This window comes from Leptinotarsa decemlineata, unplaced genomic scaffold, assembly GCF_025532065.1.
Source record: "Leptinotarsa decemlineata unplaced genomic scaffold, Ldec_3_MD MMD2_tig00026282_RagTag_RagTag, whole genome shotgun sequence".
NCBI classification, from domain to species: Eukaryota; Metazoa; Arthropoda; class Insecta; order Coleoptera; family Chrysomelidae; genus Leptinotarsa; species Leptinotarsa decemlineata.
The window spans coordinates 465,516-480,664 of NW_027412668.1; the positions used below are offsets into that span (position 1 = coordinate 465,516).

The window sequence follows — 15,149 nt, forward strand, 5'->3', positions numbered from 1 at the left end:
ATTTGACCTGTTTAGACCTTCTGGATTATAGCAAGACCTTTGGTGCCATGGTGGCACAACCGTACCACCATGGTAGTACTGTTGTACAACAGAACTACCGTAGGGGTACTGTTGTACCACCATGGTACCACCACGGCTCTTCTATCAATTACTGACGATCTCTTTAGAGCTGGAGATGATCAGAATTTTACATGTTTAGTACTTCTGGATTATAGCAAGACCTTTGGTACCATAGTGGTACTGTTGTACCACCTCTTCTGTCAATTACTGACGAGCTCTTTAAAGATGAAGATGATCAGAATTTGACCTGTTTAGTACTTCTGCATTATAGCGAGACCTTTGGTGCCATGGTGGCACAACAGTACCAACAGTACCACCATGGTGGTATTGTTGTACAATAGAACCACTGTAGGGGTACTGTTGTACCACCATGGCTCTTTTGTCAACTACTGACGATCTCTTGGAAGTTGGAGATGATTAGAATCTGACCTGTTTAGTACTTGTGGATTATAGCAAGACCTTTGACACTCTCGTTTACTTTGGTTTTCTCGGAAAGCAGTGACACTCTTGGAAAACTATCTGAAGAATCGTACTCAAAGAGTTTTTGTGGATGGAGTTGTATCGGATGCTCTACCGGCATCAAATGAAGTGCCACAAGGATATGTCCTTGAACCCCTGCTTTTCAGCTTGTATATCGGTAATTTTCATCTGTTTGTAAAAATGTAGACGACACGCTCTCTTTTCCGATCTTCAAGCCTTCTTTGAGATTTCTGCAGCCCATAAGCTCAAGCTCGGTTCTGAAAAATCTGCAATAATGATGTTTGGACTTAAGAAGACCAGAGAGCTTACCGACTCCACTTTTCAAGTTCTCATTGAAAATGAAATGCTTTCCTCCGTGACTGGATAAAAAATATAGGATTGTGGTTTGATCCAGAACTTCGTTTTACTAAACATGTCAGCTATTTGAACCAAACTTTTTATAACGTTCTCAGGCAGCTGTTTTCAAACTATATATCCTCAGCCATGCAAGTATGAGGTGAGTTAAACATTGGGAAACTTAGTCATCTCCAAACATAAATCCGCCATCTTCACCCGCTGCTTCTCGTATAATGCACCCAAACATTATAGTCAACTAACCTGTGAATTTAGATCGTATACAATTGAAAACTTCAGGAAGAGACTAAAGACTTACTTAACTGTCTAGACTTTTGTCCGTCCCCGACCTTTGCAATACAAAAAGGAATTTTCTACATCTGTTGCATTAACTAATTTCCTGTCATCACAGTAGTTCCACTTTCAACTCTACTTTTCTTTGTTATCGTTATTAAATTGTTGCTATTCCTTGGTTGAGTTGAAGAACAGCCCTGGCTGATACTCCGGACATTCACCTTTATACTGAAAGTTGTTTGTGTTCTTTTTGTCTGTTTCAATTGTATCTTTTATAGTGAATAAAGTCATTTGAAGAGTGTTTGAAGAATAATGCCTAGTTTCGTCGTAGATGAGTGATAAACAAGAAAGGATATATTAATTATAACCATTATAACCATTCTTTCCACTATATGAATTTTTCACCCCACTTGAAACATTTTATTGTAATGTCAGACCCAGCGACTAGTGTTAACTTTGGAAAAAATCAGTAGATCTGCTTACTGTTTGTCCTAAATATTCTTCTTTCACTTGAAACCTGAGCCCAAAAACCAAGCAATTTCGATATTCATGTTTTGACTCGTCTGACGATCCCGTAGATGGTCATCGCCTTCATTTACTCTTTATTAAACAACTTACAGGAGGACAAGTGCTTGAATCGTTTCGTGCAGTTGAAAAATTTTGGCCTATCTTGACCCTTGTCAGTCTCGCGCCCGGTGTATTTCTACAACTGGACGGAGAAGTGATAAGGGCTTGTGGGAAATCCAACTACTACAGACCACTGACGAAAAAGCACGAAGAAATTTCCAATACTAGAAGGAAAACTGAGAAGCTCAGGACTAAAGAACAATACAGTGTGCTAGGAAAACAGATGGAATATCTTCAAGACACACTGACAAGTCGATTTTGAACTCGAGGGGGAAATTTCTCTATCATAACCTCAGCTGTCATACCATCTGAAGCTGACAGTTGACAGTTATGATAGAAATATCCCTCATGGTAGATTTAAAATCGAACTGTTTGCATTTTTTTTTCTGAACAAAGGTGTCTCAAAGATATTCTGTTTTGTTTTTGGAGGTGGTTCTCCTCTAATGAACTGATGGTTTTCATTGGAGATGTCGGTTTTTGAAGAAAACTTTTTGTAGGGGAAAAATCACATCCAGATAGCAGAGGTATTATTGGTAATGTATACATTTCATAAATCATACAATATAGAAAATAGAACTACTTTAGTTTTGACTTATTTAAAAGGTTTCGTGTGGTATGTAAAAAAATTGTTCCATTATTTTTTTTGCATTCTTCAAATAATGTCTATTTAGTGGTAGGTGTATAGGATTTGTATTTTGTTCCATATTTTCTTCAGTTCAGTGAAATTGCTTGTCTAAGAGTGTCCATTATGTGTATTCCAGAGAAAAATAACTGGAATATCTTCGATTTGAAAATAATTTCCAAAATATTCTCATCCGGCACTGATTTCAGTTTATGACTGTGCTTTTAGCTGTGCTACATCTATGGATGTAGAGAGATAACACTACGGTGGTTTGAGTCGTATCTGAATGGTCGCAGTCAGATTGTGAAAACGATTAAATGTTCAAACAGTATTGAAATAAATACTGGTGTATCACAGGGATCGGTTCTCGGTCCCATATTGTTCCTGTTGTATATTAACGATTTGATGAACATAAGTATATCTGGAACATTCACTCTTTCCGCTGACGACACCACTATATTGTGGCATAGTAAAGGTATAGAAATACTCAATGAGACAATAGCTCATGATATACAAAAAATCAAGTATTGGTGTGATTCCAATCTCCTCTCCCTTAATATTTCGAGAACAAATATTATGACTTTCAAATGTTCACTTCAGAATTTATCTGTAGCGAGCGGTATCATTGAGAACAGAGAGTGTACTAAATTTCTGGGGCTGTATATAGACGGTGGACTGAAATTTCACGCTCACATCAGAAAAATGAAAAGTAAAATTTCCACCGGCTGTTATGCAGTGTTATTGCTAGAGAACTGGGAGTTTATACTGCAAAAACAGCATATCATCGATTATCAAATAATCGACTTGAAGTTTTCAAGTCCAAATATTTAGAAAACGGTTGCTTACAGCGACTAGTAACAAGGGTAGCTTATTTACGTAGATATGATAGAGAAATCGATTTTTTTACTGAAAAATGTGCTAGAAGTACGCCCAAAAAAGTTATGAATCTTTAAAAAAGAAAGAGACGTGTAGGTGGCGCCCCCTACGAGTAAGAGCAATAAGAACATCAGGTTCGAATTTGACACCTCAAAAACCTCCTATTATCAAGTTTCGTTTAATTAAGTTCAGTATTTCAAAAGTTATTTGAAAAAAACGAAAATGAAACTTCAACATATCAGAATATTGTGCGGAATCACCTCCTGAAGTTTGTCAAAGTACTTTTGAATCACCCTGTATAATGACGATTACAACTTTTACAACTTTTTGACTCGTCGTATCTCAGAAACGGTGGCTCTAAGAAAAAAAGTAGTGAAACATTTTTTGTAGAGAATTTTATGATCTACAATTTTTATTAAAGGTTATTTTATGATAAAACTTACCGTTTTCCTGAAAATCGTGAAAAACCAATTTTTTTCAGATTATTGACCTTTGACTTCGAATAAATTTTTTTCCAGGCATCGTTTAAAAATTGCAAGTTTGTATCCGAAACTATGAAAACAACAGTATTTTCATAACAGATTTAGGGCCCAAAGGAAATTTGAGAAACACTGCTCTTTCATCTCTCTCCCAACCCACAGACAAACGCTCTCTATATAAAACATAGTAAACCCGCTAAATGGCAAATAAATTCAAATCCATCACGAATAACAAAAGCTCCTTTCGAAGCAGTCATTAACTCAAAGAAGGATCTCGCTTACATAAAGGATTCCAGCATGCACTTTTGCACAATCCTGGAACGACCATTCGATATGGTTTCTCAATTGCAGCTCAACCAAATCGAATCCTTTTTACATCCTTCAGGATCAGTCGGAGTGTGAACGGCCGATTTCCATGCGGAACATGTCCGCTTGAAGGGGAATGGTTTGTTGAACCTCCCGAGATGGATTCCACTCGTATTTTTCTTATTTAAGGATTGTTTTCGTGAGCTTTCTTGAGGAGGTGTTTTTATTCGAAAAATGTTGTTTGATAACCAGGAGAGGAGAGTAGGAAAAAACATGTCCTGTCTTTCTAGTAGTATAGCCAAAATGCTTCCTTTGCAATTCAAAACACAGCATTCTTCATGAATTTCATTAGGTCGGAGTTCCATTGTCTGATATTATATATAAATATAGTTTAAAAACACTAAAAAACACGCTTTTAAAGAACATCGAACTAAAAAGTTAATATTTTTTTTCAATAAAAATCTGTTTGAAATCTGTTTTTCCGTTAACCAGTTTTAGTTCGTTATTGTTTTAAGCTTATTTGAAAAAAAATATTTTCAACTTTTCAGTTCGATGTTCTTTCAAAGCGTGTTTTTTAGTTTTTTCAAACTATATTTATTTTCAACTTTTTAGTTCAGTGTTCTTTAAAAGCGTGTTTTTTAGTTTCTTAAACTATATTTATTCAGTGAATAATTTTATTTTTCAAATCAATCTTTCAATTTGATATGTATGTTATATGCCCATGGCTGACCTCTACCATTCATCTCCAAGGTGACCATCTCAAGAGCATAGCTGAATCAACATCCGGCACCTACGCAGTTCCAGAAAGATCCCAGGCGCCGTTTATTATTCTTTGTTCACCCAGACGCTTACTTCATGATATTTTTTCATATAAAAAACGTCCTGCGTGGCGTAATAGAGTTAGTTGTATTCTAGTTGTCATACTGTTACTACTCAACTCTGGGGATACAGATCTGTTTCCCCTGTTCAATAAATATTAATTTTTAAAAAGTTATTTTTCTCAAGTGAGTTATAACAAAATTGGCGCAGTCGGTAGGATCCTTCAACACTATACGAAACAAGGAACAGCCTAACCGATAGTGGTGGATCCTAATCCTTCAAGGAAGAACCAACAACCCCAAGCCACAGGGCCATAGCAGGACGGTCTCTTCAACGGTAGAAGAACAAGCGCACGCTAACTTCGCCGGAGCAACGCTAGTGAAGCCGGATTTCATCCTCCATGGATATCCTTTGGTAAGCAACAAACAAAGAATCATCTCGATTTTTAATATAATTGAATATTTTCATTTTTGTGTGTACTGTTCTATTTTCAAAAATGCCCAACACAAATGCTTCACCAGTGCACCCCCACTTGAACCCTATAAATTGAGTGAAATTTTTTCAATTGTCCCAGAATATGACGGTGATCAAATTTTTCTTAATACGTTCATAAGTGCGTGTAATACCGCTTACCGCATGGCAATTCAAGACCAAAGAATTTTACTTATTTTACATATCAAAAACAAACTCAGAGGTAAAGCAGCAGAATTAATAAGTTCTCGCAACCCAGAAACTTGGGAAGAAATCAAAATATTGCTAAACCAATATTTTGGTGATTCTCGAGATTTAGCCTCTTTAATTCAAGACCTGCAGAGAATTTTCCAAATGCCAAATGAGTCTCCTCTTGTTTTTATTAACAGACTTCAAACTCATAATGCAAAAATGCATGCGGCTATACAAAAAAACAACCGCTCACCGCAGAAGAAAAACAAGCCCAACAAAATCTTATCGAAACCATGACGCTAAACTCGCTATTAGCAGGTTTAGAGCCAACAATCGGACAAATAGTAAGAGCAGGAAATCCACCCTCAATGCTCGAAGCTGTCCAGAGAATTAAGAGAGAATTACAACTCTCTTACTTCCAACAACAGAAACTCAATAAAAATATGAATCTTAACCAACACAAAAAACCACAAAACCCTACACAACAAAAATTTTGTAATCTCTGTAAGCGACAGGGACACTCCAAACCGAGTGTAGAGTCAGACAGATTCCCCAACAAAATTTTCAAAAACCCATGTTCCAACAAAATCCATCGAGCCAACAAAATTTTCAAAAAACAAATTTTCAAACGCAAGGTGTCAGACCTAATCAACCCGCATCAAATCAAAATCTAAATAGGCCATCGTTAATTAAACAAAACCCAAACCAACAAAGACCATCGGCTATACAACCCAATCCTTATTTTAATCGAACAAACACTCAAAGAGCACATTATCTCAATCAAGGCATAGATAGTTATCAAGAAAATTTTAATGAACTTTCTGAAAACCCCTACGAATACGAAGACTATGCAGCCAGTTTTCCAACATATCAAAATTTTCATGAAAACCCGAACGTTGACTCTGTTGATTACCCGCAAAATCAATTCAATCAGGATTTTCAATTTGGCTCAACAGCAGCAGACCCTCCTCCTATCGACCCAACGTCAGAAATTCAGACCCAAATACAAACATTGAATTTGGATCCCAACCTGAATTTTCCAGAGCAGAAATTCGTATAGAAAAATCATTTATGCTTAATTCAAAAAATTTATATTATATCATGGATGCCACAAAAACATTCAAAATTCTAATAGATAGTGGAGCCGGAATTTCAGTATTTAAACCCAAAACTGTCGAAAAATATAGAAATCGCTCACCAGAAAATGTTATGATTCAAGGTATTACTAACGAAAGAATTCAAATAACCGAATCTGTATTAGTGCCCTTTTCAGACACTGACCCCCACAAAATCTACATACACAATCTTGACATAGACTTTGACGGACTTCTCGGAGCTGATTTTTTGGAACACTATCATTGTGTTGTTGATTTTCAAAACAAACAATTAATAACTGATTTCAAAACCATACCCCTTTTCAAAGTGATAGACTCGAATAAAGTACCAGAGTCTTCCCAAAATTGTCAAAATTCAGAAAAGAAACACCAAGTTACGTTGGACCCAGAAACATCAACCGCAGAACTTGACGATATTTTTGAATACGACCCTGACAATTATGCTTTTGAAAGTAAATTTGACTACTACCAATATTTAAAAGACGAAATTCCAAATACTATAGAAATCGAACCTCGGACAGAAGGAATTTTTAAATTAAAATGTCATCTCTCAAATACTGATGCTATACTGGTAGCTCAGAATAAAGAAAATGTTCGTTTGCCAAACGCCTTAGTAAAAGTAAATGAAAAAGGAGAATTTTTCACTTCAATTATAAATTCAAATGCTATACCTAAAGTAGTAGAATTTTATAATCTGGATATTGAACCAATACAAAATTTTTCCTTGAACCCCATAAACGAAACAAAAATCGGAAAAAATTATGTAGATAGGGAATTCGAAATAAAAAAACAATTACGATTAGATCATTTGAACGAAGAAGAATCCGAAATAATTACGCAAACTTGCTTGGAATTTTCAGACATCTTTTATTTGGAAGGTGATCGACTCACATTCACAAATGAAATAAAACATTCAATCGACACGAAAGATGCAAAACCGGTCTTTACCAAATCATATCGCTACCCTCAAATTCATAAAGAGGAAGTGAAACGACAAATGAACAAAATGCTAGAAGATGGAATTATACGTCCTTCTATTTCTCCTGGTCATCTCCAGTGTGGGTTGTACCAAAGAAAATAGATGCATCAGGAAAACAAAAATGGCGTGTAGTTGTCGACTATAGGAAGTTAAATGAGCTTACTGTAGATGACAAATACCCTCTTCCAATGATATCGGACCTTCTGGACCAACTTGGTAAATGTCAATACTTCACCACCTTGGACCTTGCTTCTGGTTTCCACCAGATCGAAATCGATGACAAGGACATTCCCAAAACAGCATTTTCGGTAGAAAATGGCCATTACGAATTTCTTAGGATGAGTTTTGGCCTCAAGAATGCTCCATCAACATTTCAAAGGGTGATGGATAACATTCTTCTCGGAATCCAGAATGAGCGATGTCTTGTCTATATGGACGACATCATCATTTATTCCCCTACCATTCATGAGCACATTTCCAGACTAAAAGAAGTATTTAAAAGACTCCGCCAAGCCAATCTCAAAATCCAACCAGATAAATGTGAATTTCTTAGAAAGGAAGTAGCATATCTTGGACACGTAATAACCAAAGACGGAGTAAAACCAAATCCCGACAAAGTCGATTGTATAATAAATTTTCCAGAACCTCAAAACCAGAAAAGCATAAAATCATTCCTCGGATTAGCCGGATATTATAGAAAATTTATCCCAAATTTTGCTAAAATATCAAAACCCCTCACGAAACTACTTCAAAAAGACACACCTTTCATTTTTAATGATGAATGTAGAAAATCATTCGAAGAATTAAAACAAGCACTTGTTTCAACCCCAATTCTAATATACCCAAATTTCGAAGACACATTTCTTTTGACTACAGATGCAAGCGCATACGCTATCGGAGCCGTATTATCCCAAGGCCCTATTGGCAAGGACCTACCTATTGCATACGCATCGCGAACTCTCTGTTCCGCAGAATCAAAGTATTCCACGATTGAACGAGAGCTATTGGCAATAGTATGGGCAGTCAAGCATTTTAGGCCCTACCTTTTCGGTAGAAAATTTAAACTAATCACGGACCATAGACCCCTAACTTGGCTATTTTCCATAAAAGATCCAGGAAGTAGACTCGCAAGATGGCGTTTAAAGCTTGAAGAATACGACTATGAAATTATATATAAACCGGAAGAATAAATAAAAACGCTGACGCACTTTCAAGAATCAAAGTTGATTCCACAAAAGCCTGTCTCGTTTTTAATACAAAACTAATACCTTCAGGTACCTTCATTTTGCCAACAAATGAAGAACTAGATCTTGAAATAATCCAAGATCCGGTACAAGAACCAGAGGAATCCGAAGAAAACCCTGAAAACCCTGAAAACCCTGAAAATATTGAAAACCCTGAAAACTTCGAAAACCGTGAAGGCGATCAATCAGAATATACACCAGAACAGATAACCGAAGAGTTCACAACATTCGTAAATTTATACAAAACAACATCTCTGATTGATTATTCAAAAGTCGAGTATTCCAATTGCCAATTTCTCGATAAAGAAAATAAAAACATTCTAATATTCCCTAGACAAAAGGAATTGAAAGACTTTCACTATAAAATCTTTGAGGATATTCTTGAAGAAGATTATGAATTCAGAAATCTCAAAATAAATATTGTATCAAGCAAAACAATAAAAAAAGAAAATATTATATAGTTCCTCTCACTTATGATCCAGAATCGGTGATTGAACACTTGTTTCTCACCCTGTATAGAAGTCAAAATGATTTAGATCCCTCTAAAGTATATTGCATTGAAACTAATCCTGAACTTCCCATTTTAGAAATTCTATGTTTCATTTTGCTCAAAAGGATATAAAATTCAAAATATGCAATAACATCATTACCACTCCGGATAAAGATCAAATCCCGATCATAATTGATCAAAATCATAACGGAAAAAGTAATTTACATCGAGGTATCAATGAAACAATTCGTAGAATACGTGAAAAATATAATTGGCAAGGACTCAACAAAGATGTTGAAAATTTCATAAAAGCTTGTGATGTTTGTCAAAAAACAAAAATCTGTCGAAAAAATTTAAACAACCCATTAGTAATAACCGAAACGCCTAAAACAGCTTTCGAAAGAATAAACATCGACGTAGTTGAAATCCCAACGAAAAATTACGCATTGAGTATACGTGACGAACTGACAAAATTCACACAAGTGTATCCAATCCCAGACAAAACAGCAAAAAATATTTCAGATACCCTACTTTTATTTTTCCAGCACTATGGAACCCCATTACGAATCCATTGTGATTACGGTCGAGAATTCGATAATGCCCTTCTAAGAGACCTTTGTACCCTTTTTGATATAAAGCTAACATATTCTAGTGTCAATCATCCCCAATCCAACGGATCTGTGGAAAGATTCCATGCAACATTATTAGAAATGATTAGAGCCCATCTGGCTGAACACCCAGATGATCACCCTTTTAATGTATTACCATTCGCGGTAATATGTTATAATAACTCTGAGAACAAATCTCATGGATTTACACCCCATGAATTAGTTTTCGGACACACGGCAAGCAGGCCTCCAGAAAAACTATATAATCAAGAACAACTTATTACAAAATACGTGAGAGACCTAAATAATAGACTCTCTCATTATTACAAAGTCGCACGAGAAAAAATCGAAAGGAAAAAGGAGAAAGCTAAAATCCGTTTCGACAGAAATATTTCTGGAGAAAACCCAATTACAAAGTAGGCGATAAAGTTTACGTTAAGGAATCGCAAATAAAAGACAAATTGCAAAATAAATTCAACGGCCCATTCATAATTGAACAACTCTTTCAAAACTCAGCAATACTTCTAAATGTGCAAACAAATCAAAGAACAAAAGTGAACTTTGATAGGATGAAACCGTATACTGAAAATTAAATTTATTTTCAGGTCACTCCTACTGCTCGGAACAGTAGCGTTCCCTGTAACCAGTCCATACAAAATCGAAACAATCAACAATACCGTAGGCGTATATTATCATGAAAAAGGTAATATTATTCTTACGAACGACAAATGGACGCTACTCGTCAGTAAAAACATTTCCCAAATCAAAGAAGCCTTTGATAACAACGTTAAGATTCTAGATTCATTAATCGGCATGACCTCGATTTACGGTCAGAGCATGAGCACATTTCGCTCTGAAGTCAAAACGCACACCGGGCTTATCTTACAACTAGCTCAAGCGTTGAGAGATAAGTTTCGTGAAATTGCAATGGATGCAAAACACCCTAGACGAAATAAACGTGGTCTCATAAATGGCATTGGATCTATTTTTAAATCAATTACTGGAAATCTTGACGCTTCAGATGGCGAATTTTATACAAACTCAATAAACAGGCTAAATAACGATGAACATCAATTAGAGAACTTATTAAAAAATCAAATATCCGTTACTACTTCTGTAATTCAAAATTTCAATACAACAATAAGAAAACTGCAAATTGATGAAAAAACATTTAATGAAGACATTCGAGTCATAGAAAAGTCAATAACAGAACTGAACGACAGAATAGCACAAGTGGAAGCAAAATTGAAATTTATAGAAATTTGTGAAAAACTTATGGAAAGCCTTTTATTTATTCAAGAAAACGTTGATGACGCCTTGGATTCAATCACATTTGCAAGATTGAATATTATTCACTCGTCAATCATAACACCTGATCATTTAATAAATGCACTACTAGAAATTTCTCAAAATTTAAGAAGAAATAACCTTCCTCTCCAACCAAAATTGGACAAAATAGCTCAATATCTCGAAATAATCGAACTAGAAGCTTTTCAAACTGAGCACAACCTAATATTTGTACTCAAAATCCCATTGACTGAACCTCCAATTTATACCCTATATCATGTGTACCCCATTCCAATATTTGATGATAGAACAGGGCTACATCATATTTTGCAAATTTCACAACAATATATCGCGAAAGACGATGACTCTTTAATGTTCATACCAATCACGGATATGAGTGCGTGTAAGACATTGACATTCCAAACTAAACTGTGTTACAATATGTTCGCATATCCGATTGACCAAAACTCAATTTGTGAAGCCCAAATTTTCAAGTACACGAAAAACGTTCCAACCAACTGTCAGAGCTCCTTATTTTTCAGTCAGAATTATAAGGTGCATAAAATTGAAACGAACCTATGGCTAGTGATACTCTCGGAACCTTTACAAGTGACTATAAACTGTCCCGAAAAGAAAGTGAAAACGGAATTAATAAATAAAAACTCTCTCATAACCCTTGAAACGGAATGCAGTGCCTTTATTGGAATAACAAAAATTCAAGCTGATTCCAGATTTTCGAAATATTCAAATATCTCGTATGGATCACATCCAGTCTTAATACCATACGAATGTTGCAATAACCTACCGGACAAATCAAATATTCCAAAACTGAAGCCATTGAAATTGAACGATTTGAATGTCGATGATTTGGAAATTGCCAAACACAAACTTGATTCATATTCTAAAACCTTGGATGATTTAATAAATCAACCATATGTAACCAAACATATTTCTTGGTTTACATACTTCACCATTACGTTAATTATTGTGCTAATAATTCTGTACACCTTTTGTAAATGCAGAAGAAGACGTCGCAGCAGCCTAGCAATTGCAGATGTCAACAACCCACCACCGCCTCCAAGACCCTTCAGGCCTTTTAAGCGTTTTACAAGTATGTTCCCAAGAAGAAGACCTAGCCTTCAAGATGAGATTCCCGAGGACGAGGAAATCACATTAAACGATTACTAATATATTTTTTATACTTTACAGCCCAAAAGTTGCTTCATAAGGAACCAACTTTTTTTGGTAAAGGGGAGTTGTTATATGCCCATGGCTGACCTCTACCATTCATCTCCAAGGTGACCATCTCAAGAGCATAGCTGAATCAACATCCGGCACCTACGCAGTTCCAGAAAGATCCCAGGCGCCGTTTATTATTCTTTGTTCACCCAGACGCTTACTTCATGATATTTTTTCATATAAAAAACGTCCTGCGTGGCGTAATAGAGTTAGTTGTATTCTAGTTGTCATACTGTTACTACTCAACTCTGGGGATACAGATCTGTTTCCCCTGTTCAATAAATATTAATTTTTAAAAAGTTATTTTTCTCAAGTGAGTTATAACATGTATGTCAAGCACCTTAATTCTAATTTTTCGATTTTTTGAAATATTCAGGTGTACAATTTACGATAAAGTTTTCATTGTTGAAATCCATATTCTGGTTTGCTTTCAAACAATCGAATTAGATTTTAAAATGTATTTTCCGTTTCGTTCAAAACTTTTTTCTGTACAGAATCACGTGCAATTGAAAATATTTAAATATTTCATCTTTAGTACAAAATTTCGCTAACACTTATAATTCTTAAAACATGTTTTTTATTTTGATTTTCTTTATAACAACCTATCAAGGAGGTTACGAGCGCCATCTGCCCGCGAATAGCTCAAACGAAGTTGATTCTTACTGTTATTTTCTATCCATTCACTTTTATATTTTTATGCTTTATAGTTTTATACTCTCATACTTACATTTATGTGTTGCATGAGAATATTCATTATTATTATTATACGTATATGTAGCATATATATTATATTATCACTTTCTGACTACTTCTTCACCCCAAAATGCTAAAGTCACCAAATGTTCAAATATTACTTTCAATTTGTGTAACTTATATTCTTCAAAAGAATAACACTTCAACAATAATATTTTATCTTCTACAATATCTTTTGAATTGTGTATCTTAAAACTTTGTCAATGAGATTTCATCTTCAACAATAAAGTACATTTTGATTTGATTGCAATAATTGATAGTTACGTACAGCGCCATCTGTTCGCAAATAAATCAAGCAATAATTGATAGTTACGTACATCGTCATCTCCCCGCAAATAGATCAAGAAATATCAATTAGGTTACGAACAGCGTCATCTGCCCGCGAATAGATCAAGCAATAATACCGATAATTCTGTCAATACAGATCTCGATCTTGAGAGTTACACACAAACATGCATACAAACAATTATACATACATACATACATACAGGTTAAGCTAATATAAAGCGTGTAAAAATGATTTGAAATCCCTGAAGAAACTAATAGAAAAAGAAGAATCGAAAATTAATAGCTGAAAATAACAATTATATTAGTCAAAAAAACCTGAAATGAAATAATAGTGAAATAAATTATAAGTAAAAATAGTTAGTATCCACAAACGTCTTCGGTTTATTACTGCTGAATGCTGGATAATTCTGAGAATGATTCGTTCCATTGGGATTGCCAACAGTTGGAGAGGATATTTTTGCAAAATGATTTCAGATCTTGATTCAAAACTTGAAGTTCTGTTGCTAAAATCGGGTTGGTAATAGCTTCTTTTGCTAGTTTGTCTGCCATCTCATTACCAGCTATTCATATATGTGATGGATTGCACATGAAATAAATTTGTGATTTTTCATTTTCATTTAGTATTTGTGTAGTTCTTTAAAAAAAACAACTAATAAATAGAGTTTATTCTATGATTTTCACTATAAGGGTTTTACACAAACCGCGACACGTGTTTCGCTATACAATAGCTTCTTCAAGCATAAGTGTGAGTTATGCTTGAAAAAGCATATAACAAACCTATAACATTTTGTGAAACCCGTAATTCCAACTCACCCTGTCAATTATTTTCAGACAGACCCTCAGATGTGACTGCTCTAAAGCATAATCAATCCAAACAAATGCAAATGCACAAACTCACCCAAACCCAGATCCTCCATTCCACCTCACCCCATCCTGTCGATCTATTACAAATGGCAGCACAAAATATGGCCCCATCAAATACAAATCCGCATTGTTTCGTTGCCACTGATGCAGCCGAGCATCGATCCATTTGGGTTTTGATAGGATACGACTGAGTTGGAAGTAGCGACTAGAGTTCATCTCAACCTCGAAAATTTCAATCCATCAAGTTATGATTCGCATGGTCGAGTTACTTCAATTAATCGCCCTTTTACAGATGAGTAATCATGTGCAGATTGAGACTGTGATCTTCAAGTTCGGGACATCATTGAGAGAAGAAGACGAAATAAAAGGAGGAAGGACAGGGAAAACAAGAAATAGAACTAAATGTACTGCACCCTTTGTACCTAACTATATAGTTATTTATTCTGTAGATAACTGGAAGGATTTACGATATAATAATCCAGTCGTTTAAGCTTAAATTAGGTAAGAATCTCGGAATTCGAGATACCCAGCTGTAAGTCTGTAAATACTTGTATATTGACACCCTAGAAGTTGTCTCAAAACCTACATATGGTAGGGTGTAAGCAACTATTAAATTTCAAGGTCAAAGGTCACAAAATCGGTTTTTTGCGCTTTTTTTGGAAATATCTCATTTCCTATGGGTTTTTTGCTATTTGTATTTATTTTAATATTGTAGAATACAAA

General features: G+C 35.1%; 1 protein-coding gene across 1 annotated transcript; it reads left to right on the forward strand.

Annotated features, from left to right (window-relative positions):
• Positions 1-4,761: 4,761 nt before the first annotated feature.
• Positions 4,762-12,848, forward strand: LOC141484598 (uncharacterized). Its single transcript, XM_074179573.1, has 2 exons — positions 4,762-5,310; positions 10,601-12,848. Exons 1-2 carry the CDS (start codon positions 5,297-5,299, stop codon positions 12,468-12,470), a joined length of 1,884 nt encoding a protein of 627 aa, XP_074035674.1. The 5' UTR covers positions 4,762-5,296; the 3' UTR covers positions 12,471-12,848.
• The last annotated feature ends 2,301 nt before the right edge of the window (positions 12,849-15,149 follow it).